Raw genomic sequence first — 25,723 nt, forward strand, 5'->3', positions numbered from 1 at the left:
CTTGTGGGAAGATGGTTCTTCACAATATTTCTGTTTCACTAGTCCCCATGTTTCCATGTGCCCTCTGAATTTTGAAGAAATGTTGGTGACTCTCACATTCATAGAACTAGGAAAGGGAGTTCCTTTTCTCTCTCTCTCTCAAAACTTTTGGGAGTTATGGAGGCAATGAGTGTGGGTACTTAAATAAAATAAGGTTGTTCAGAGATTCACAAACCGTATTGTACTTTAAGAAAATCTAATGGGCCCCTCTTCTAATCATGAAAACAAAGTAAAACCCTAGGGAAATTTTATGGGTCCTCTTCTAATCATGAATTTTATTTTATTTTAAGGTTCCTCAACAACCATCTAAAAGATATACATTCCCCAAGTTCTCTTTGATTGATATAAAGAAGTATCAATCCTATTTAAGGAAACCCTTCAATGATTTGAAATGAAAAGGCAATGGAAAAGGGAAAATGAAACCATCATTTACAGTATGCTAATATTGAAGGAAGCTCCCTTCCCTCCTAGTAATCATACCAATGCAATTCCATTGGTTACTTTCCTCCCCACACTCTTAAATATGATAATGAGAGTGCATAAGGCATGGCCAAATAGATTAAGCAGTAGGGTTTATGGTTAAGGATTTGTATAAAAAATTTAAGTATGAAAATCTTGATCTGTAATGGATGCAGTGGATTAGAGAGTTAAAATGTAACTCTTGCTCTGTTATAATTATCATCCATGTTTGCTTATGTTGGCTTGATTGTTGTATAGTTTACTAGTCTTGTGACGAAAGAAAGGATTCTTGTCGGTACTTCCATATAAATTTACTATCTTTACTGGCCATTGGTGCAATGGTGTACGTGTACATGGTCCCTCTATCTGGGTGCCTCTCTTCCACAATTTGTTTGCGGAACTTCTAGGAAGGCCTGCAAAAATCCAAAGAAATTGTCTTAGTAAAGCTAAGGCAGACGTGTGATTGATACATGTTACCTACTAAAACATAATTATAAATGCATTCTGTACAAAAGCAAGTACATCCTCATCTTACAAGCCATGATAATGAACTCCTAATAGTGTGAAGATTGTGGCCCCATTTTCTGATATGCTTCAGGTGGCCAAGCAATGTCATGAGAGCCTTCAGTAGGCCCTCTCCCAAGCTGGCTGAGTAGGGCAGGGAAGCTAAGGGATGATAAAGCTAGCAAATATCCCTACAATATTATGAATAGATAATCTCTCTCTCTCTCTCTCTCTCTCTCTCTCTGTGCTTTCAAATGTATCTTGGAGAGGCCATCACAATGTTGGAATTGTGATTTTACTCATTCCAAGGTCTTTTATAAACTAGAAAAATCACATAACAAGAACCAAACATCTTACTCTCATCCTTGCATGAAAAGAAGAGACTCTATGAAGCCAAGGTTCCATGCATTTGTGCACCTATTCTTCTCCTTTACTAGTTTTCTTTTTCCCCCCCAAAAACGTGGTATTGGTGAAATCAACCATGGTTTATACTAATTGAAATGGATTTATTGTTGGCTAGGAACCATATTAAATAGTCGGTGTATTGAAATTGATGGCAAGGAAATGGACTTTTGTAGGCCAAACCAACTCTTGAAATTTCAATTTTCTGATGTAAGCCCCATGCACAGGTGCAATGTTTGCAGCTATAGTCAAGGATTACATATTCCCCAAGATCACATTGAGCATCGCCATCAGTATTGCCTCGTGGAACTACAAAATGCAAAGATATTTTGGAAGCTAGTTGGTTGGTCTATTTGCTTCCCCTGTACACCATCAATTATCCACTGCTCAAATCCATGTTTAAGAACTTCACTACATTCTCGAACCTGTCCTCCAAGGGATATTAAGTTTGAAATCAGTAGTTACTGTGATAATAAAGAAACCCATCAAAAACCTTAGGAACAGAGGAAGTGACAAGAAATATATGTAATCAACCTTGAGAGAGGTCACAAGATATCAGTGAAACATGAAGTGAACTTTGCACCTTATCATTGCAGAAATAGTGGTTTCAGAAGGAGAGTCCCTATATTTTCACAAAGGTTTCTCTAAGCTAAATGCTTGAGTTATGGAAAACGACGATTCCCTGCAAGTGGAGTTACTAGCAAGTATGGTCCACAGTATTTGAAGGTGTCAAGATGAAAGTGGCGAAAGGGAGCCTTCAACTGTCCGTAACATGTGTATACACATGTTTATTGAAACCTAGGAGTTTCAACATTATATATCACATTCAGCTATACACTCCTTCAAATAGGGGTCAAAGTAAATGTGATGAGAAACACGATAGGAAGTTATGTTTTGACCAAAATTCATTGAAATTATGTTTATGCAAACGGAATTGTGGAAGAAAACCATCCCACAGAAAGCAACTTCCTGTTAATTAAAGTCCTCATCTCATTAAGTTGGTCAACCTTCAAGCTTTTGACATATTGAGTGCCCCATGAAAATTTCACCATTTGAAATTGAGAAATGACAAAAAGAGAAAAGGACAGATATTGCCATGCCCTAAGGGATTTCTATTTCTAGGTCATAGACTCATTGTAACACATCAATAAATTGCAGCAAATCATCAACTTCAATTAAAAGGGTTTTTAGTTCTTAACCTGATTCACTTAATTTAAAATCCTTCAGTTATAATAAAACAACTGCAAAATTCTCGTTGCACTCAAAAAATATTTTGTAGTCATAGAGTTGCATCAAATGAAGCCTGACTAAATGGGCTTATCATAGAAAAATCAGGTCAGGTCGATGATTCGTTGATTTTATCATATTTCTAGATTCGACTTTAACATTGACAGGTGCTACCATGAAATACCAAATGAAAGGTACTTAACATTAAAAATCATTAAATGTGTTGTGCTTCACATTCTGTGGTCTTCTTAATGAATTAATTGTTGACTCAGACTTATATGTCACCATAAGTGAAGTATCTGGAAGAAAAAACTGTTTTGGTTTGTCAAATTTCATTCTTTCCTTCTATAATTTTTGACAGAAATATAGAAGGGAAATTGGAATTGCCAAACTGAGAATTGATTGGTCCTTGACTTGTGCTGTGCTGATATGGCAAGACTTGTACTGGTGATTGGAATGGAGTTGAGGGGGTTTCTCGGAAAGGAATTAAGAAAAGAAGGCGTGTGGATGGATGGAAGTTTCATTGAAGAGGAATTTCCCCACAAGGCCCTGATAAATTGATGAACCCCATGGGATGAGATTTGATACCCACTCAATTGCGGTAGACGGGACTCAATTGGGGGAATGAGATTGATTCTCTCAAAGATTCAACCATCATTTATTAGCGCGCATTAATGGGATAAACAAATGAATGCAGCCATGAGCTTATCATTTGACCCTCAACATCATTTTCCTAAAAATCCAAAATCACATGCAGTTCTCATGGCCAATATCCCTATTTAAACACCCCCCCATCCTTCTCCCCCCCTCCACACATTGCTTTCAAACAAACTACATTCTATTCTGTGCACTTTTCTCTTTGTCCTATCCAGCTTTCAACTTGCTTCTTCAATTGGAGAACAGTGTTCTCATTGTTCTTTCTCCTCCCTAACCTACTATATTGCCTTGGTTGTTGATTCTGTAATACCTTCTACCCTCTTTTGTCATATATCACCTTAGACCCTTTACTTTCTAATGTGTTGCAGTAGTCTTCATATACCAACCATGATACAAAATTTTGACCAGCAAGACTATGTTTCTCGGTGCATCTGGGTGAATGGACCTGTAATAGTAGGGGCAGGCCCTTCAGGTCTAGCCATCAGTGCAGGCCTTAAAAAACAGGGTGTTCCATTTGTAGTCCTGGAGAGAGCCAACTGCATTGCCTCCCTTTGGAAAAACCACACTTATGACCGCCTCAAGCTTCACCTGCCCAAACAATTCTGTCAACTGCCTTACTTCCCATTTCCAGACAACTTCCCAGAATACCCCACCAAAGTCCAGTTCATTGACTATCTTGAATCCTATGCAAAACATTTTGAAATAACCCCGAGATTCAATGAGTCAGTGCAGTCTGCCAAGTATGATGAAACTTGTGGATTATGGCAGGTCAAGACCATTTCAACAAGCGGTTCAAACTGGGGTGAAGTGGAGTACATTTGCAGGTGGCTTGTGGTTGCCACAGGAGAGAATGCAGAGAAGGTGGTTCCAGAATTTGAAGGGCTGCAGGACTTTGGTGGGAGTGTCATGCATGCTTGTGACTACAAATCTGGCGAGAGCTATCAAGGAAAGCGTGTACTGGTAGTGGGTTGTGGAAATTCTGGCATGGAGGTCTCTCTGGACCTCTGCAACCACAAAGCAATTCCATCAATGGTGGTTCGGAACTCGGTGAGTGAGGATATACTATCCTCTGTCCCATATATGTTGGTCTTCTACCATCAAATTCAGCTCTCTGAGTCTGAGTTTAACTGGTTATTTTCTTTCTGTTTTATTCCACAGGTTCATGTATTACCAAGGGAAGTCCTGGGAAGATCAACCTTTGAATTAGCAGTTTTGATGATGAAATGGCTCCCACTTTGGCTCGTTGATAAGATATTGCTAATTATTGCAAGGCTCTTGTTGGGTAATATAGAAAAATATGGTCTGAGAAGGCCATCAATGGGTCCTTTAAAGCTCAAGAACACTCAAGGAAAGACCCCAGTTTTAGATATTGGTGCACTAGAGAGGATTAGATCTGGTGAGATCAGGGTGGTCCCCGGAATCAAAAGATTTTCTCGTGGCAGAGTCGAGTTTGTTAATGGCGAAAATCTTGAGATGGATTGTGTTATTCTGGCTACTGGGTATTGCAGCAATGTCCCTTCATGGCTGAAGGTGGGAACTCCTACAGAATTTATTACTTTATAATTTTTCCATTTTGCATTTATGTGACAGTTATAGGAGTTGAGTCTCTCTTAGATCCTCTCTTCTTTTATTAAGGTAGTTGTAACCTGTATAATTGGGATTGAATAAGGGCTAAAATGGTGTGAAATGATGTTGTTGATGCAGGATAATGATTTCTTTTCCGAAGATGGATTGCCAAAGACTCCATTCCCAAATGGGTGGAAAGGCAAAGCTGGGCTTTATGCAGTTGGGTTCACTAAGAGAGGCCTGTCTGGTGCATCTATGGATGCAGCTAGAGTAGCAGATGACATTGGCAGAATCTGGAAAACAAAGCAGATAAAATGCCTTATGAGATGCTTTTCACATTTCTAATACCATGGGGGGGCAGACTCTCAACACTAGTAAAGAGTGTTCATGAGCATTTTGATATTTTTTCTTTTTTCTTTTTTGGGGGGGGGGGGGGGGGGGGTGACTGATTGATCAAAACTTTGATCGGTTTTGTGTAGAAAAGAATGTAAAAACACAAGAAAGGAACATTTGATACAGCACAGAAAGCAGCCCTCTCCAAAAAGAGTCCCCAGTTTTGAAAAATAATTGGGCATTTTTTGTAAAGAGGAAGATGAGGCTTTTTGTTTTTCTAGTTGTCAAAAGGGATTTTTGCATGACAGTTCAATAATAGTCCTTATCAAATTCCCAAAAGACTGGTTACTTCTCCCTTTCTTCCTCTCTCCCTCCCTCCACAGTCCAATCTGGTCATCGATACAACAGATGGTCATCTATCCATCCATCCATCCATCTAGTCATTAATACAACAGATGGGCTCTCTCTCCAGAATCTGGTCCACCTACGGCCCACTAAATATGATGGACCCCAACTCCTTTATTCTCCACAACATGGCAATTCTCTTCAATGTGATCCTGACTCTGACCAATTTTACTTACAATAATAGGTTTCAAGTCTCTGTCTCTATGTTGTCTTGCACATGGATAGAGCCCACAATAACAAGGGAAAGAATAAATAGATCTGACACTGCAGCCTCTGAAATCTCACATTGGTATGCAAACATTTGAATGGATGAGACTTCTACTGCCCAATGCTTCTGACATGGTTTCCCCCCAACTCCCTCCATCCACAAATTCTTCTCCTCAAGTAAAAAACATGCAACATTTTTTTTTCAGAGGAAATCCAACACTCCACTCTCCAAAGCCCATTAAACTATTAACTATACAAAGGCAAAGCTCTGACTGCACTTTTTTAACATTTATTTTTCTATCCTATTGTGATCAACTTGAGTTAGGAAACACTATAGAATTCAAGAATATGCAAAATAAGGACAACCCATATGAGTACCCATGCTTTTGATTCAAGCATGCAGAAGGGCCTATTCTATAACTTCTTCACCACCACACACTAAAAAGTCTTTGAAAGAAATGATGATGTGAATGAATCGCAGTCCCTGATTGAGCATATAGCACAAGGTCTGCAGTTTTGTTTCAGCTTGTTTTGAGCAAAGGTTTAGTAGTGTCTGAATTTTGCACTACTTCCAGCTTGCAGCATTGAGAACCACAACTGTACTTGTGTCCTTTTCCATGAAAATTGCTTTGCTTTTTTGTAGCCATGCAACCTTTTACTTGTGAGTACACATGGGTTGGCCACCACCACCAAGACCCTTCACTTCCTCCCCAAAAGCCCATCCCTCTTCCTCCATTGCTGCTTACTTGAGCTGGGGTGGTGTACCCTCCCTTATGCCTTGGTATTGCAGGCCCCGCGAAGCGACATACCGATGGGGAGGAGGCTATACCAAGTTGATATATACTTGAACATCGCTGTTACCAAGATGCACAAGAACATGGGGTGGCCACCACCTATATTTCTACCAACTTCCTCACTGCCCATTCCTTCTTGTTGTAATAGATTTCTTGCATTCAATCTAGTGCCATTTACTTGGGTTGGACTGTGCCCTTGTACCCTAGTTTTGCAGACCCCACTGCGACATGTTGATCAGGGAGTTATACCAAGTTTATGTACACTTCGACATCACGGTTACCAAGAAATACAAGAACATGGGGTGCCCACCCCTCTACAGCCCTCCTCATTTCCACACTGCCCATTCCTTCTTGTTCTGATCATTTTCTTGCATTTCTATCCTTAACATTTACTAGGATCCTAATCTTACAGCCTCAAAGACATCATGTCTACTGAGTTTATATGTGTATATTTACTTAAAAGAATCAGTGTTACAAACTAGAAAGAGTGGAGACACATGGGGCGGCCACCGGCTGTACCCTCCCCTCAGTTTTCTTTTCATCAAAAGCACCATACCTTCTTGTACTAACGAATTTCTTAGGCTGAATACACCACTATTTTATTGGTTTGACATATACATGCTATACTCTATCTCAAAAGGACTGAATTGTTTTCATCATCTTAGTGAAGTTTGCTGTTGATGGATTTCTTTGCTCGCCCAATCATAGTTAGATCAATGGGGGTTTGTGTAAAAAGTGGTGTGCTACTCCCAAGTTTCTGAGTTGCTCCAAGTTTTATCCACCAATCCCGGTCCATACGGTGGACACACCAAAACTTGATTATAGAATAAGTTTGTTTTTTTCTTCTTTTTTTTTCACCGGCTTAGCTTGGGTCAACTCAGGGACGTGGACAGACCTGAGGATGTCAAATGAAATGAGGCTTCCCTTGATAGCCACTCATACAAGCTGAGCTTGTGGTCAGATCTCGCAGCTCATTTCTTACACAAGGTTAATATATATGTACTGGGAATTTGGTATATGGATTATGAATGAAAAAGCCCACTTATGAACAGCTAAATATGGCTCCTTCAACCTCATTCTCTATCTTAAAAATCCAGTCCAAGTGCTAAGTTTGAAGCTGAATTGCTTGAAAAGAAAATTTTGAGCAACTCCAACACTGGCTTCAATAAGTTTGTGAATGGCTCTACAGGCATAACATCCCAAGGAACTTTGCATGTGATGAAGGATTCAGGAAGCTTTTGTATTAAGTTGTAATTGGTTGGTAAAGGCAAAGAGAGTTGGATTTTAACAGACAAGATTCAGTAAGCTTGTGAACAAGCCCTGGCTCAGCCATATTCACATATTCTAAACTCTTCCAGTTCTAGCATAACTTGGAGCTTTGGTATTGTCCTAATGCTAAGAGTTGATCTAGTAAATATAATATTGGCATCATTGATCCTGGGGATGCATCGCTATTTTAAAGTTGACCCAACTCAACTTATAATCAAATCACCTAACAGCTTTGCAAAAATCTAGAAACACACAACAATATCGTCAGTGGCTTCTAATACACCTTTCTTAGTAATTTGCTTGCTGCTTCATCTTTTATACTTTTTCTGCAACTTCTGCCAGTTCATATGAAGCTACTTTGCTCAGATATTTATGATTGGAAAACTGCATTTTTCACCCAGTTAATGAACTAAGTTGTTGGATTTTCAAGAACAAATGTATACCATGCACCTCTATACCATTTTTTTCAGTTATATGTTTGCTTGTTTCTGTCTATAACCATTCAGATCATGCAGTATATCTAGCCTCTTCCATAGATTATCATCATGCAACACATGCACACATGTACAATATAGACACCAATCTGAAAGGGGAAGAAACGTTGATCTTTACTAAAACTACATTGTCATCACCATAAAGACATGTATAGAATGATTTTTCAGAATAGAGAATGAAGAATGTACTCAAAATTTCACCTACATGAAAGTTCCCTGCTATTGAACATATTCACCGGCTAGAATAACTATTTGTTGGAAAGCATCTTATCTATTTCACCATTCTGGTTATACAAATCCACAAGTTTCTTTGCATACGAGGGCATGTGCCTGTCAGCTCTGCATTTATCAAAATTGCAACTGTCAAAATGCAACTTCAAAGCCCTATGATAGTCAGTATTTGTCACAACTTACAGCATACCTTTGTTTTCCCCACATGCGATTTACATATATATAGTTCCGGATTGTATGGTAGTCTAGCGAGTAACGAGCAAATTCCAGACCCTTTGGGCCAATCTGAACCAAATGACCAAGTCAAAATGAATGAGTTCTTAATTAATATCATGACCAAGTGCATCATGCATAAGGATCCTCACCAAGTTTAGAATAAATGCTATCAAATTCCCAACAAATTTCGGGGCAGGCTGAGAAGGACCCTTCCCTAAGAGATAAGAAAATTTTCAAAAATTAGGAATAGTTCCAAATCACACACACAAATCACTTAGGAAACTATAAGTGCTTAATAGTCATACCCAACTTTGCATTATCATCTGCCTTGACTGTTTCCATAACAAATGGACGCCGATCTCCCTGAAAAAGTGTCTTTCAAGTCAAATTTTTTTTTTTCAGAAAAAATTCCTGGCAAACCAACAAGGTAGAGCTGCAGATTTTACACTACTGGTGGTTGGAATAATCTCCAAAAGGTTCTCTACCAGGCTGAGCATTTCTCTTCCTCGTTCATTTCTTCCGTTTCAAGGGGTAAACAAAAGAGAGCAAAATTTTATCTCTTGATGAATAAATAAACTTATTAAGAAAAAGAATGAGGCTGCAACATGCACATACAAAACACACAGCAAATGAAGGAAACTAACTAGTCAAAATCTGCTATCTTCTAAGAACTCTATGAAAGAAAATCCAGCTTCAATGCCCCTACAGAGAGTTTTTCAGCAACACAACTCCTGAAATTTACAATGGAACAAAATCTTCAAAGATTTGTATATTTCTCTTTCTAAATGCAGCAAAAGAGGAGATGAGGGACCCCTTTCCTACTATCTTTTATTTTCTTGCACCCAGCTCCAATAACCAATCAAAAGCTGATTGGAGGTAAAACCCCGTGCAGCCAAGTAAAGAGAAGTTGAAGGCCCACAAACTCAAATCCACTTGATAGCAGAGGAATAAATGATCTAGTGATTCTCCCTCTTCTTTATACACTATGCACTTAGAAACTAACCGCTTTATTTTAATTAAAAATCCACTGTCAAACATTTTTCTCTCACCATTGTCCATGACAACAAGCCACTTTAGTGGGGAGTCATATAATCTGAATCCAGTCCCAGACAAATTCACAAAATGCATCAAAGGGGTCCTCCAAGAATCAAAATAGCATACAAGAAGCAATAGTTGGACTAATGAAAATAAAGAAAAAAAAAATATATGAGCTCTAACAAGATAACGGTACAGTTGAAATTGCAGAGTGACATTACCTGACTGTAACATATTGTGGATGTTGTGTCATGCTTACTCCAGGGTATTTTGGCACACCCATGTATCCCACCACCAAGTCCTGAAGTTATGTAGGCATACCAAGAGACTTCCCTTAGCAACAAAACATTACAGTACTTTTCCTGTGTATGAGAAAGAAAACAGTTTTCTTTCCTAAACATTACATCATTCTAAGGTACCATTCAACCATTCTGACTAACTGGATGCTGGGAAGAGAGACAGAGTAGAGCAACCCAAACATATTAGTTTATTTGTGTCTATTGATGCATGGAAAAACCAAGTTTACAAGGATCTTCATGGTTAGAAATAAAAGAGCATTAGTATATCAGAATTGCAAAAGTAAATTTCTGTAGCATATTCCAACTTAGTTAGCAACACCTTGTCCAGTTGAGTAATGTTCATTTGGTATTAAATTTGTGTACATATACTGATCAATTTTTATGTGCCTTTATATGTCAAATTGTGAATGTGCTTCCATGTTTTGTCTCTAACATCATCCAATGCATATACAAATCCCACATTAACATTATGATTCATCAATGTTTATTATTCAAATGATACGATGCCAGAAATGATTCTGTATTGCAAATAAGACAAGAAATAACAAATTTTTGTTCACAATCTATTTCTGAAATTTCACCACACTTAATTAAAAAGCTTTATAAAAAAATTGGATACTTTAGGGGAGACTTGGTAATACAAAAGCCACTTTGTACTCTACCCACCTCTATTCCATGTACAACATATTGCCCATCAAATTTGTTAATAGAAAAAAATAATAATATGACATTAAAACAAAACTCAACAACCATAAGTGAGGACAAAAACTGAATTTTATCAGTATAAAATGCAAAGCACAAGAAGGATAATTACACTAAAAATAAATGCTATGTAACTAATGAAGGCTTATTAAGACCTTACAACTCAGTGAGAATAGATAAAAACTCACCGCTAATGCATTTGTGTAGTCAAAACAGCTGTATGACACAACAAAACTTCAACATGTTAGAAAAAGCTTCAATAGGAAAAAACACAAAAATGAATGGATGTAGAAATATTGTATATTAACAAAAAAAGTAAGTTGAAACAACTTGTAAAAACAATTCACAATATGAATAATCATAAGACCAGTGGCACAATAAGAGGTAAAGGCAATGATGTACCAGCTCTCTCTCTCTCTGTATATATATATATATATATTCTTTTGATAGATAAAGGAGAATATATTAAGAAGAGGTGCCAAAAGAGTGACTCAAGGTATACAGGACCTATACACCCACTGTCAAAAAGGCTCCTCTCTCTCTCTCTCTCTCTCTCTATATATATATATATATGTATATACACACACCCAAATATGCACAAATATCAGCTTGGCCAAATTTGCACTAGGCAAGCATCTAGACGTGCCAAGGTGCCAAGATTCTGTTAATTCTTTTACCTGGGACTGTAAGGGAGCATCTATAGTGTTTGATTGGGCATTTTCTCAGATTAAGCAACTAGGATTCACTTTTCCACCCCGTGATCAGTGGTCATCCACAGTTTCACATGTAATTGGAATACGACATGACACATTAACAACCCTTATTTAGGATTTGTTATATCATTGATAAGGTCATAATTTGTATAAAGATGGGTTAGAAATGTAGGAAACAATAACTAAGTATTCCAAAAAATTCCTAAATTAAGGATGAGAGTTTCTATCATGTTATTCCATGTCTCATGAAAACTGTAAGGGCATCATGTCTTATCCCATCATAGCTAGTTGATCTGATATGTGATTGCCTTTTAAGAGATAATATCACAGGCACAGGCTGTGCAAACCACCTCATATTATCTCCTTAGAACCAGCCATGTCATTGTTCTTGGCCTAGTGCCAATCCTTTCAAAAACCAATACTGTTTCTAAAGCTCGTAACTAAATTCATTCTATTTCTAATTCATTACTGCATTTAGATTATGAATCAAAAAATAATTTTCATGGAAATCAAAACTCACTCATGTGAGGATCTTGAGAATCAACTCCATTCTCATTCTCATTTTCATTTACATTCCTTTGTATTAAACACACCCTAAAGTAAATGACTTTCTTGGTCAATCTCCCCAATACATAATTGACCTTTTTTTTTATCAGATAATTGACCTAATTTTTCAGTGCTCATGCTTTGCTTTACACCTTGGTGTTATTAGCCTTAATCACTCTTTCCCATAGATTCACAATGACTCATAAGGTTTATAACAGCTGCTAGATGCGGCTTATGCATGTGTGCGTAGGTGCAAGAGAGAGGCAGAGAGAGACCAGAAGCTCTTTCCTTTTTCAGATTAAGTCTACTGGCCATTTTCATCTTGTTCAACAACTTACTCAGAGATACGGCATTATTACCCCACCCTTCAAAACAAGCAAAAAGGAGCCATGCTCCAGACCTTCTCCCAGTCTTTTATCCATATCATTCCCCTTCCAAACCAAAAGGTACTCTTTCATAGAATCTGGTAACATCCATTACAACTCAAAAATTGTTAGCAAATGTCCCACAACTTTCTAGCTCTATCACAATGGATAAGGATGTTGTTTGCTGATTCCTCATTGACAAAGACTGAATTTGTTGATCGTCAACCATCCTCTCCTCATAAGGATTAATGGCTAGGATCCTTCCCACACAGCTTCCCAGGCTAAAAAAACAAGCCAAAAAAAAAAAAAATGCTTCCTTTCTTATGCACTTCAACATCATCATCCTTTTCCAAAACATTGAGCATCAAATGCATTTAACATGACCAATTGGTATTTTCTGACCATGATAACATTATTAATCAACCAAAACTTTCAGAAGAGATGATATCACTAGCAAGGTTCATTGCAATTCATCTCCATTGTCTACCAGTGATATTTCAGCAACAAGTCAATTTCTTTGCTTCATTGGGATAGGAGAATTACGTATCAGATTTTTAGAGCATTAATTGTGGATGGTTAGGTTTTCATATGGCTATTCTGTCTAGCAGTTTTTTGTTTTTTCTTTCTTTTCTTATTGCCCTTTTTACACTTCTTGTGTACATAGGGTGCAACCCTTTTTTTAGGCACTGGTTAATATATTTACTATTTGCCTACCAAAAATAAATCTCTTGCCAAGAGAGAAGCATGATGAAAAGATAGATAAATAATGTTCACAAAAAAATAGCATTCCTTCTCAATCAATTTTTTTCCTTTTAAGCCTCAAATGATCAAGGCTTTTGTTATTTGTAGCATCACATTCTCGTTAAATATTTGAAAGATTGCTAAATGGTACCGAAAAAAATAAAAACACATTACCTATAGCAGGATGGTGCAATAACATCAACTAACTCATTTGCTGGTAGACAGAAATAGGGAACCTGCTTAGTTAAAATATAAAATTGGATGAAGCAACATGCTTGCAATATAAAAACAATTGAATAGTATATCACCAAGTTACCTCTTCAATATGTCCATCCAAATGCTTCAAGTGGACCTATCAAAGTATAATAAAAATAGAAACCATCAGATTGTCAGAATTTTCTTAACTGAGTTAGGCAGAACCCAAATAATACCAGAAGGAAAGGAAATAAAAAGGAGCATAAGATCTGCACTCTCCCTGAATGAATAAGAACCAATTTTTTTTGTTTACATAAGCAATTCAAATTACCCAAACCAAACACCTCCCCACACCACTCTCCCCTCTCTAGTAAGAATCTTCTTCACCATTGTTTCTCAGACGTGGAGATAAACTTTAGGAGTAATTGACATCCACACTTTATCAGAAAGGATACTCTGTCCTTGCATATAGTGATTTACAGGATATGACAGAAAAACAATCATTTTCAGAAATCTTTCAAAACCAAGTTATTTTCCTTCCCATCATGACCACAGATTAAATGAACTGAAAAAGTCCGCCACCTACAGCTCTCAATCATAAGGACTCCTCATAAACCTTGGGTTCCCACCACCCCATTCCAGCACAGTAAGCCAGCAATTAACCACCCTGACATTTTTATTAAAAGTGATCATGAACAAGCCCAGGAATCGACCTTCTAGAGCAATCTTATTGTACAATACATCAAACCAGAAAAAGCATTACCTACTAAGTGGATCCATAGTTCTCTATATGATTCAGCACTAAATATATCGAAAACACATAGAAAGCATTGTTCAGTCCAAACCTTGTAATCTTGCATAAACTCATAATGAAGAACTGTTTCTGGTTCACTGCTTGCTGCATTTAAAAACTTATCTAGTCCTTCTCGAGTTCCATTATCCACTGTCAACCAAAAAAAGAAAAAAAAAATTAGTTCTGATGCCAATTATTTGTCAAATATTTCCAGTAGCTTGCATAGACTAAAATAAACTACATATGCACATCCCTCTGTCTATTGTTTATATACTTAATGCAGATTGAAACTGCATCAATTTGTACACACATATGCAACTTGAGTAGGGTTAAGGTCATGGAATAATGTGGTGCAGTTAGAGGTCAAATACTAAACTTGCTTGACCACTTAAATTAAAAGGTGAATGGCCAAGCAAGTTTTTTCATTTTGCCTCTAACTTCACATGATATTCCAAGTTCAACTCAACTTGCATATGTGGGCACAAATTTGAGTCGGGGTTCAAACATGGAACATTTGCACATAATTTCACATACTAAGAGTCTGTTTGGCATTATTTTTAAAAAGCACTTCGAACCTAAAAAGTGTTTTTGAAGAAAACTTAGGCATTTGTCAAAACTTAGAAAACACATTTAAAAAATTGAAAAATCACTTATGGTGCTTTGTGGAGAAATACTTAATAGGTGATTCTCCCAAAAAAACTTCTAGAGAAAAAATGTTTCCATTGCAAGTACTTCAAAGAGAAACATTGTCAAATGCACTCGAAATTAGCAACTAACTGAAGTGTATTGCAAACATGAGCAAATGTCAATCCTTATATCCATGTCTTCCATGTGGCCTTTAGTAGTAAGCAACATGTTTCAAGATAAAACAATAATGAACTGAATATATAACTTCTAATTACCACAATTAGTGCCCAGGACATAAAGCTTGTCCAAATTCAAATGTTGCTCCACAGATCTTAATGCTGCAGTTTAAGAAATCACTCTGCATTAAAATAGTACAAGTCACAACAATAAAAAGATTTGTGTGGAAAATGCCAGATCATAAGATAAACCATACCTTGCACTTGGCAACCCACACCACAGAAAAGAAGACGTTTCACACCAGCTGCCTGTCAGATAAAAGAAAATGAAAAAAAAAGGCCTAATGGAAAACAAAATTTTACTAATTATAATTGCATAGTCTACAGACTAAGAGGAAGGGCAAGAAGTCCTTTAACAGGAAAAGTAAAAAAAAAAAAAATAGGACAGCCCAAGAGAGCACCCACACCAAAATTGGGTGAGGGGCAGGGAACAGAGGTATTGTAGCATGGAGAGGGCATCAGATAGTAGTACCCTAGAAAAGCTTCAACAGATTCAGCTTCTCCCTTAGCAAACAATTCAAGCTTCTGATCTGTTCTTCCAGGCCTCCAAATACAAGAGACCTTCAAGACCCTGGCTTCTGATTCCCAAACCCCCTCGTATGTGTGTGTGTGTGTGTTTTCTTTTTCAATGGAGTGGCGGTTGAGTCAATCTTAATGCATATGAACAATTGGACACATGCATATAGAATCTTAATCACCTTTAACAATTTATTTTTTTAAATTTTCCACAACTCTTAGGAGTTGCCAATTGTTGCATTATATAGCAATTTAGGCTTCATCCTATTGGCCTCCTACGGATTTCCAAGTATTCCTCCCATTCTATATGATATGAGTTCTTGGTTCTAAAATGGAAAAACATGTTGAGCGTAAATCTCTATCTTCCACAGCTGATCCATAATAAGTTCTTGCTTATACCCACTACTTGAAGTTAGCTCGTTCAGTGACCTATCAAAAGGTTTCTCCTTCCTCTGTCACTAGTCAGTTAAAATCCAATCAAGGACCAAAAGAATGTTCCAGGAAGTTTTGCATTGATCAAACCCTTTTGCACTAAGGTTTGTTTGAAAGCATGGAATTGGTTGTAGGACATCCTTGCCCCAGCACAACGATTTTTTCTTGAGCGCTTATTTGATTTTTGTTAGCCTAATACACATTATGGTTAACCAAAGGTCTTGAGTTCAAGTCTCTCCCACTGCCCCTTAAGCTTTTAAGAAACTTGGTACCTTAACAATTATTTGTACTTAATTATCTGTTTTTTTTTTTTTGATGAGAAACAACAATGTCAAATTAAGTATCAAGAGGTACAAAAAAGGATGAGGAATCCTCCAAAGAAAACTAAACATAAGATGTGTAGGAACCTCCAAAGTACTAAGTAAACCTATACAATTATGAAGTACCACAACCCATATGGGAATGTACAAATAGCAATCACTCCTTGCTAGCTCACACCTTTGGAACTGCACACTAAAATCCAATCAAGTAGAATCACATTATGGAGAATGCCTTAAAAGTTGTGGTACAAGAGACCTAAAAGGAGGCAAAGAAATGAATGATATCCCAACGATCCTTTGAAGTCCTTGCCTTGTCCTTGAAGATCCAAGTGTTTTTTTTTCCCGCCACACAACCCATATCAAAGCAAGACAAGCAGTTTGCCACAAAACCTTGCCTCTAGTGGAGCTTTCCAACTCCTTATATGAGATGGTCATCATGTCACATATACTCCTAGAGGAACCCAGTCCAAATTAGTCAATTTAAATAATCTATGCTATAAACCCAAAGTCAAAGGACAATGTAAGAAAAAATGTTCTACTGTTTCACCACTCTCCATACACAACAAGCAAACATCAGAACTGCAAGCTTTTTAGGATCTTATCAACTGTAGCATGTCATTGGTGTTGACCTTATTATATGTCACTAACTAAGTAAAGGACTTGACATCAAATGGGACTTGGGATTTTCAAACAAAATTAGTAGGGAAGAATGGAACTAGATCAACATGATTAGACAAGACTAAAAAGAACGACTTTACTATAAATGAACTTGAAGAAGATAAGGACCAAGATCTTGCATTTAAAACAGATAAAGATAAATGCAAACAAGAGAGGACATTTATATATCATTATCTCCTCCTCTGTAATCAATGTTCCATTTCTAAAAGACTATTTCTAACACCCTAGGCCCTCAATCCACAACATAGAAAATCTCTTTGAACAATGGCAGGTAACATTAAAAAATAATTTTCATAGGCATGCTAATTAAAGTGATCCTACACCCTTGAGAAATGCAATTCCCTTTTTAATCAATTAAATGGTTATCTGCCTTATCCATAATAAATTATCCATGAGAAGGTTCCCTCACTAATGAAGGCCCATGTATGTAATTGCTTAAGAACCTAGAGAAATATGATATGATACCTAGAAATTGGAAGGTCCTATTATTCTCAAGTTAATCCATGGCTAGAATGATTTGGAGAAGTAAACTTTCAACACAAAGAATCCCAAGAGGATAATTAAAACTGTGAGAGTCATAATATTCTACTAAGAGAGGATATAGTATCATTACCAAACCAGAGATGTGATAGCCAAAAGCTCTATCCGACACACCACCATGAAATCTTTAATAAACACTAAGCTCTCATGGGAAAAAAAATGACAGAAAAACAAAATAAATGTATTAACAACGTTTAACAAAAGCACATCAAAGCACATAGATTGTAAACAAAGGAAGCTAAGAAGTAACACAAAAAAGAAAGGGCAATAAAAACAAAAGCTCCTTCATGAACCTAACCAATCTATAAGATTTAACATAGTTATGGAAACCCCATCTATGATCATCCAAATCCATCACAAAAGATTACAAATAAATGTAAATTTTAGCACATGATCGATTATTTCTTTGCTTTCAAATGATCTTGGGTTCCTCTCCTTCCATAATGTACAAAACACACATAGTAGGACAAGCCTTTGGATCTTCCATTTTTTACCCATAAAAGAATCATGCTACCTTAAAAGGGTTTCTCTTACCAAACTTGACATCACCCACACAACCTCAAAAAAGTAAAACACCAAATTCCATAACACCTTAGCATTGGGATAATGTAGAAGAATGTGATATATTGACTCTTCATCTTCCTTATAGAGAAAAAATCAGTTTACCAAAGACCATCATCTCCTTTGCAATCAAGCCAAAGTCAAAACCCTTCCCTAAGAAACTTCCCATGCAAGAAAATCTATTTTCATTAGAACCATCCAATTCCAAATACAAAGGAAAGCTTCCGCTCTTTCCCACCCTAAAAAAGTGTAAGAGGATTTGACTGAAAATTTACCTTTCTTTGCCTCCATCCTTTCCAACCTATCCTCTCCATCCCTTCTCACAGTCTTACCTTGAAGTCTTATGAGGAAGGCTTAGCCTTTTCCATCTTCTAATCATTAAAATGCATAGAAAAAGCAAGGGTTCCAGTACCTTTCCTCGCCTTGTTGATCCCATACACCCGCCAGCCAAGCATCCTCTGTCAAAGTTATAAAATACAAAGCGGGAAAAGACTCTTAAAGTAGAATCACTTAAGGGTCTCCAAAAAGCCCGCGGCCCACGGCCCGAGCCCATTTCTGGATGGGCCGAGCCATGGGCCCCAATTTAGGCCTGGCGGGCTGGCCCGCCCTTAGGCCCGCCACTTAAAAAAAATATATATATATAAAAAAAAATTATTCAAGAAATAGAAAAGGCTACATTAATAAAAATATTAATTGCTAACTATTTTATTCATTGAATGTATACATTACATTTGAAAATGTGGGAGAACCAAAGCAGAAATTCCTTCAAATTTGAACTCTTTGAACCACCAATGCTTGTTTTTCACCACCAATAATATTGAATAATTTGAGACAAAATGCAATAATTAGAAATATTGTGGAATGGGAGAGAGGTTAAGAGTTGAGAGAATAGAAAAAAATTGAGGGTATTTAATATTTATAGGGATTTAAATATTAGGATTTAATTTTTTTTTTTTTTAAATGTCAAGACCGTTCAACCTTCAACGGTCATATATTTGATATTTATGAATTATGAGTGGCATGTTCAACGGTCATGTGACCGTTGAACAGTCAACTCACTTTTATTTTTTTTCAAAAATCATACAACATTTCTAATATATATATATAACTAATGCAAAATAGTTACACAAAAGAGGGTTAGCTCAGTTGGTAGCTACCTCTCCTTGAATGCTTATGGATCCATAAGGGAAGGGGTTCGAATCCCCTTCCTTTCAAAACTCAAAAGTATTTTAATTTTTACCCAAAGCCCGCTCAGCCCGCTCGCCAAGCCCGCCCAGCCCGCCCAACTTGAGGGCCCACGAGCTAGGCGTGGCCTTAGATTTACCAAGGGCCCGGCCCGGCCCGTTGGAGACCCTTAGAATCACTACACCATCAATCTTTATAAAACTTCATCCTTCTACCATTGCTCATGTTGAATGAGGCTTTGTTGTTAACATTCTTCCAAACTCTCTTGATAGCATTCCACAACCTGATAGCAAAACCAACCCTACGTTCCCAAGAATGCCAACACCCCTCCTCCCTGTACTTCCTAGAAATAATCCGCTTCCAAAGGGACTTGATTCTCTAAGGCGAACCTCCAAATCCACTTGCCCAAGAGTGCCTTGTTAGGGGTTGATAACTTTTTAATAGTAAGGCCTCCAAGGGTGGTTTTTTCTCTAATGAACAAGAGCCACAAAAAGTCTTTTTGAATCATCTCAATCCTTGTACTCACCTTCTTAGGCAAGAGAAATAGAGACATATGGTAAATGAGCAAGTATGACACAATACTCTTCATAATAGTAAGTATCCCACCCTTAGAAAGATATTATCTTTTTCACATGGCCAGCCTTTTGTGAACTCTCTCTTCCACCATATGCTAACCAACCCTCAATTTATGGTGCACTTCTAGAGATAGACCCAATCACATGACAAAGATTTATAGCAGGCTTCTATAAGTACACCCTAAGCTCCTGTGGCAGATGTCTTTCAAAGTCACAAAAGAAGTCCAGAAGCCCCAATCAAACAACAAGCACCCAAAAATGGTGGGTAACAACAAAACCTTATCCAATAGTCATCCATCTCCTCCATGCCCTGTGGCTTGACCAAAACCTTTCTTCTCAAAGATATAGTTAAGAAAACAGCAGCCAGAATGGTCATTAGCTTTCTCAGAATCATTTTCAGCAGAACTTCTTGTCTCTCAACCCTTACTCATATATATCCATTTCAAGCAAGGATGGCATCCCTTATCCCTCACTAGTATTTGTTTTGTGTAGGTAATTATGCAGGTACCTGGACACCTTGGGGAGCCCTCAATTGCATCATCCTTTTTTTATCCTTTAACTTCAAGTAAGGCAATTTAAGCAATGTGCTCATTTAAAGCTTCAAGAATAGCAATGTAAGCACATGGCAGAGTGAAACAATTACGGAAAAAAAAATGGAAATGACAACAACAACAAAAGTAAAAAATAAAGGCATCTAACTATAATTAATAAAAGAAGATGAAAAACACCTCAACTAAGGCGAGGGTATTCAGATTAGGAGACAATGTTGGTTTAACGCCTTTAGCTGCTAGAACCTCATCTGGCGTCCTATTCAAGGAAGGAAAAGAAAGGGACAAGATACAATAACCAGAGCTAACAAGATAAATAAACAACCAAAAGAAAGTCTCTAAATTGAAATATTGAAACTTGATGAATGTCAAGAGTGATTCAGATCAAATAAAGAAATCCTAAGAGCAAACCTGGCTAAGACAGGTCTTGGAGAGAGTCTGTCTTCTGGATCACTGTCAGTTAAATAACAAGACCAGAAATGTTCCAAATTAAACAACAGTTGCAAATTGGTTTAGATGATGAATAAACAGCTGGTTTGATCTATTATTCACCAAAATAACTTCCCACCACTACCTCTGTACACAAATGACAGCTTCTACCATGCCAGCTTTCAGCATTTCAATTGCAATTGTTGTCACTATCCCTGTCCACTGGGCTCCTGCCATTGTATAAAGTTGAGCAGCACAAGAACATTAAACCATTTATCTTATTTGACCTCAAAATCTACATGACAATTATACATGTCAGAAAATCATACATGAAAATCATTCACCGGTATAAATGTGATTAAAAGGTCTCAAACAAGTGGCTAACCATAAAAGAGAAAATACAAAGAAAAAGTCTCAAACAAGCTGGCCAAGCATGAAATATAAAACCTTAAAAAGGAAAAGCAAATGAAGGGATGAAATCCCGCAGTTAATTGTAAATCATGAATTAACAACACCTACCATCAATGGGGTTAGTTTTATGAGCATACAGACAGAGTCTACTAATAGACCCCTAAATATAAAAATTACAAATTAGCCAGACATACCTTCAACAGGCTCAGTTTTACGAGCATATAATAGTTGCTCATACACCCCTAAATATGTTTCATCCAAGGAATACGCTTTTCTCCCTCTGCCATGGACTAAAGGTTCCAGACTCTGATAAAAAGAAAATGCAGAAAAAATAAATGAATAACCACAAGGAAAAGAGGATACAGTGCATTATATGAATAGGATCCTGCAAGACATGGAAGTGCAGTCTACTATAACCAAGCATATCAGAACAATATCATAGGTTCAATGAATTAACAATCAAGGTTTGATGATTCTGGTTTAGGAAGTTAGCATGGTGATTATCATGATACTTGATTTCATCAAATGAAAGAGAACAATTTCATCATCCAAGTGTTGTTCCATCCATATGAAGTTGACTACAAGTGTACAACAATCCCATCACATCCAAGGGGACATCCTTCATTAATGGATGATACATCCAGTAGAAAAAGGATAGTAAGGGCCTGTTTGGTAACATTCAAAAACAATTATCAAAAATCAGGTTTTGATAATAGTTCTTAAAAATAGTTCAAAGTCGTTTTCAAGAACAAAATTCTATTATAAAACTCGAATATGAAAAACAGTTTTCTCAGCCTATTTTCCGTGAAGGCACTTTGAACTTATGTAAGATGTTGTTGGCCTATTCTTTGTCTTTCCAATTGTTTCTCAAAACAGTCAGAAAAAATAATTGAAAATCCCTCAAATTTGTTAGAAGAAATCATCCAGTTTTTAAAGCAAATTCCCAAAAACAATTTGTTAAAAATGTTTTTGAGGTTGGAAAATTGTTTTTCTATTCTTTTGAAAAAAGTAAAAATAAAATAGCATTTAAGAATAGTTTCCAAACATGCCCCTAAATTTCCTATGCAAGTGGCCATAAGAATGTTAAACAAGGATATTCATAAGTCATCATTTGTGAATATGGTAAGAGGAAAATGGTAAAATGATTTAAAAGGCCATAAACTTCTAATTATATAAATGGATTAGAGTGAAATATATAGAATATGATAATCAAAGAGATGACATGACCCACAAAGCTATCACACCAAGCGTACACTCAGCCCTAGAGTCTGACATTTTCCAGAATGGAACTTATGAACATTTGGTCCAATACCAATCATAACGCCTGTTTCAATACTGCAATCAAGAAGAAAATTAAGGTAACATTGGGACAATGAATAACCTTTCAAACTGAATGTTCTGTTTAAATAAACTCATTTTGACTGTGTTCAAGGTATTTGAAATGAGTCCACCATTTTACATAATGCTTTCAATAATTCCACACCCTATAATGTGGATGATCATAGTTGACATTTCAAGAAAATACAAAATTTTCTTTATTTTGTATATGATCTCAGGAACACAAGTCCATGATTACTAGCCATACCCCTAAAATTAAAAGACAACAAAGGAGGAAACCAAAAATCGTACACCGAAGGGAGGTTCATTAACTGACAGAATGGAACTGCTCCAGGGGTCTATGGCTCCTCATTCTAAACCCAAGCCCATGAGATCAAAGCACTCTTGGTATGTTTCATGATTGCTCCAAATTCTTTTTGCAATTAGTCCATTTTATTTTGTAATGACTCCATACTAAAGGACACTTTGTTCCCTCAAATGCTATGAGAAACAGAATAGAACAATTTCTCCTACGAAACCTAAAAGACTCCTAAAAGAATAAAATAGGATTAAAAAAAAAAACCATGATGGAAAATTCAAATTATACCATAATGTATCAATAAAATTAATCTTGACACAGATATTAAGGCTCCAAAGGAAAAAAAACAGTTCAAAAAAAAAAGGGAGCAATACAACCTTTGCTGCCATGTGAGATAGAGTTCAATTTGACTCTTTTTTCATAGAGCATGACCCTACAGAAACTATAGCTTCAAAATAAAAAAGTAAGTTAGCAAAAACTGATCAGTATATAGAGCAGTTTGATAGTTCCCTCGCCTCTGGTCAAGTTGATTATTCCACACATGGTGACTATTAATAATGCAAAAAGGGAAATTCCAATTAACATCCTAAATGAACAGTGTTCATATGGGCAATTACCATGAATCAGACCATTACTTTTTTCCACTATGGACAAGATAATCATGAAGAAAATTTCAGAATTTGAGAGTGAAAATTCAGAGGAAACAAGGACTTACTTCAATTTTAGACATGCCATCCCCTAAGAAAGCACAAGCATTCTTGACATGAGCAATGTAATATGTATCACACAAACCGCAGCGACTAGCAGGAAATGAAAAAAAAAAGATCAGGAATACCCCATTATCAACAAAAAGAATAAAAATAAATAAATAAAAAATAAAAAATTAAAAAGAAAAAAAAAAAAAGAAAAAAGAAAAAAAGAAAATCAGAAATTAAATAGCAAGAAAAATTAACCTGCAGTGGTCCTTAGCTGGGTAGGTGCCCCCAGGAGGAATGGGTCTGGACCTCTGCCTCCAGTCATCTCTTAGCTTCACTGACTTTGGGTTGGAGTTTGCATCTGTGATTGTGAAACCAACAACTCAACTACACCCTAATACTGCTTTTACATACATAAATGTAAATATATAGTGTATGGAAAGAGAGAAAGGCAGAGAAAGAGAGAAAGTAAGAGTTTCAGAAAGTACCTTTGGAAGAGGAAGAGGAAGAAGAAGAAACAACAGAGAGTGGAAGGATTGAGGCGGAGACACAAGCCATGGAAGCAGAGAGCTTGGACTTCCCACGATGGTTGTCAACCACACGCTCACCCACCACACATGTATCAATGAATCCATGTCCAACCAAAACACTTTTGTCATTTATTATACGGAGAATCGTGTTTCCACCCCAATTGGGTTGGATAATTGAGCTATCGAACTAGGATATTCTATTTAAAAATTCTCTAAATACCCTTGATTATTAAATGAAAAAGCTATCAGCCACTTCTATCTTTCTCTTTTCTCTCTTTGAGTTTTTCACCATTCTTTCACTTATTTATTAGTGGAATTAAGTTAAATGATTTACCAATTATTTTTCTTCAACAAATTGAACATGAAAGATAAATAGTTAAAAATTATTATTATCAAATACATTTTTGAAGTAAATAATTTTTAAATACCTTATCAAATATTATTCTTTTTTTCAAACTTACATAATATATAATAAATATTATTCAAAGTTTTTTAATGTATTTTTTAAGTGTGGTGTATTTTTCCCTATTTGGTTGTTGAGAAAATGTTGGAGAATGGAATAATACAAAATTAGAAGTGTTATGATTAAGTTAAAAAAATGGAAAAATATGCAGGTGATAAGGAATGATTTATCAAATCATAGGATTATTGTTGGTAGCTTGCGGGATTAGTTGTTTCATTTTCGGGTAACTTTTGGTAGTTGTAACATTTTTATGTTCAAGTGTTTTTTTTTTTTTTTTTTTTTTTTTGTGAAAACCTTATATAAGTTTGTTTGACCATTTTGTGTTATGAAAGTTGTCTCCCTAAAGGATGTGTTTGTTTACTACCAGACAAAATGCTTCCAATTTTTTTGGCTAGATACATTCTCCTAATTTTTGTGCTCGATTTGTTTAGTGTTGGCAACTGCCTGGAGGGTGATTACATTGTTTAAGAAATTGTAGGCATTCCTTGGAAATGATTTAAAAATAGTTCTCATTTATCAAAAAAACAATTTTTGAAATCAAATCCTAGAAACAATTATCAATTGTCAAATTGTGCAGGAATTTAAATATGAAAAAAAAACAAAATTTTTTCAAGTATTTAAAAAACATGCTATTGATGTGTTCTTGTTAGAGATTTGTTTTTTTGTTTTAGAAAACTATATATATATATATATATATATATATTAAGAAGTGTTTTATGTTTTAAAGAATTGTCTTTTGTGTTTTAGAGAACTTTATTTTGTTCTCAAGGTTGGAAAAGTGTTTTCCAAAACAGTTTCCACATGGGCCTCGGTTTGACAGGTTTTTGGAAGATTATTTTCTCCTAATTTCTTAGTCCAAAAGGAGTCAAGTCAACTTTTCTTTAGGAGCATGTTCAGTTTGGTAACGCTAGTATGATGATTCTTCTTGTTTTATTTGTTGATTGGTCTAGGATAGTACAATGTTAGGCTAAATTGGTCTTTACCTCAAACTCTTTAAATTATAAATTTACAATAAGAAGTATAATTTTGGAAGAGAATGTGGCCGAAGATAGAGAGATGGGAGAGAGAGAACGAGAGAGAGAGAGAGTGTAAGAGCAATGGGAGAAAGCGAGAGAGCGTGCACGTTAGCGAATGCGTAGAGAGAGTTTA

General features: G+C 36.3%; 2 protein-coding genes across 4 annotated transcripts; one reads left to right on the top strand and one right to left on the bottom strand.

Annotated features, from left to right (window-relative positions):
- Positions 1-3,045: 3,045 nt before the first annotated feature.
- Positions 3,046-5,270, top strand: LOC100240804 (probable indole-3-pyruvate monooxygenase YUCCA3). The gene is made up of 3 exons (XM_002282612.5): positions 3,046-4,335; positions 4,447-4,818; positions 4,993-5,270. Exons 1-3 carry the CDS (start codon positions 3,646-3,648, stop codon positions 5,197-5,199), a joined length of 1,269 nt encoding a protein of 422 aa, XP_002282648.4. The 5' UTR covers positions 3,046-3,645; the 3' UTR covers positions 5,200-5,270.
- Positions 5,271-8,446: 3,176 nt separating this feature from the next.
- LOC100254621 (7-hydroxymethyl chlorophyll a reductase, chloroplastic) lies at positions 8,447-24,217 on the bottom strand. 3 transcript variants are annotated; one of them, XM_002285556.4, is made up of 19 exons: positions 24,070-24,217; positions 23,840-23,942; positions 23,602-23,686; positions 21,445-21,556; positions 20,985-21,069; positions 20,822-20,863; positions 20,591-20,669; positions 15,253-15,304; positions 15,095-15,157; positions 14,245-14,342; positions 13,521-13,556; positions 13,379-13,440; positions 11,028-11,055; positions 10,060-10,139; positions 9,250-9,319; positions 9,109-9,166; positions 8,953-9,017; positions 8,778-8,872; positions 8,447-8,695 (listed from the first exon to the last, which is right to left on the bottom strand). In XM_002285556.4, the coding sequence occupies exons 1-19, from the start codon at positions 24,137-24,139 to the stop codon at positions 8,605-8,607; spliced, it is 1,374 nt and encodes a 457-aa protein (XP_002285592.1). In that variant the 5' UTR covers positions 24,140-24,217; the 3' UTR covers positions 8,447-8,604. The 3 variants fall into 3 exon arrangements, with proteins under 3 accessions (XP_002285592.1, XP_019075673.1, XP_019075674.1); XM_019220128.2 differs by having other exon boundaries at positions 23,840-23,981; positions 24,070-24,198; XM_019220129.1 differs by lacking the exons at positions 23,840-23,942; positions 24,070-24,217 and adding an exon at positions 23,264-23,334.
- Positions 24,218-25,723: the final 1,506 nt, after the last annotated feature.

The sequence above is a fragment of the Vitis vinifera genome, chromosome 5 (genome assembly GCF_030704535.1).
Source record: "Vitis vinifera cultivar Pinot Noir 40024 chromosome 5, ASM3070453v1".
Lineage (NCBI taxonomy): Eukaryota > Viridiplantae > Streptophyta > Magnoliopsida > Vitales > Vitaceae > Vitis > Vitis vinifera.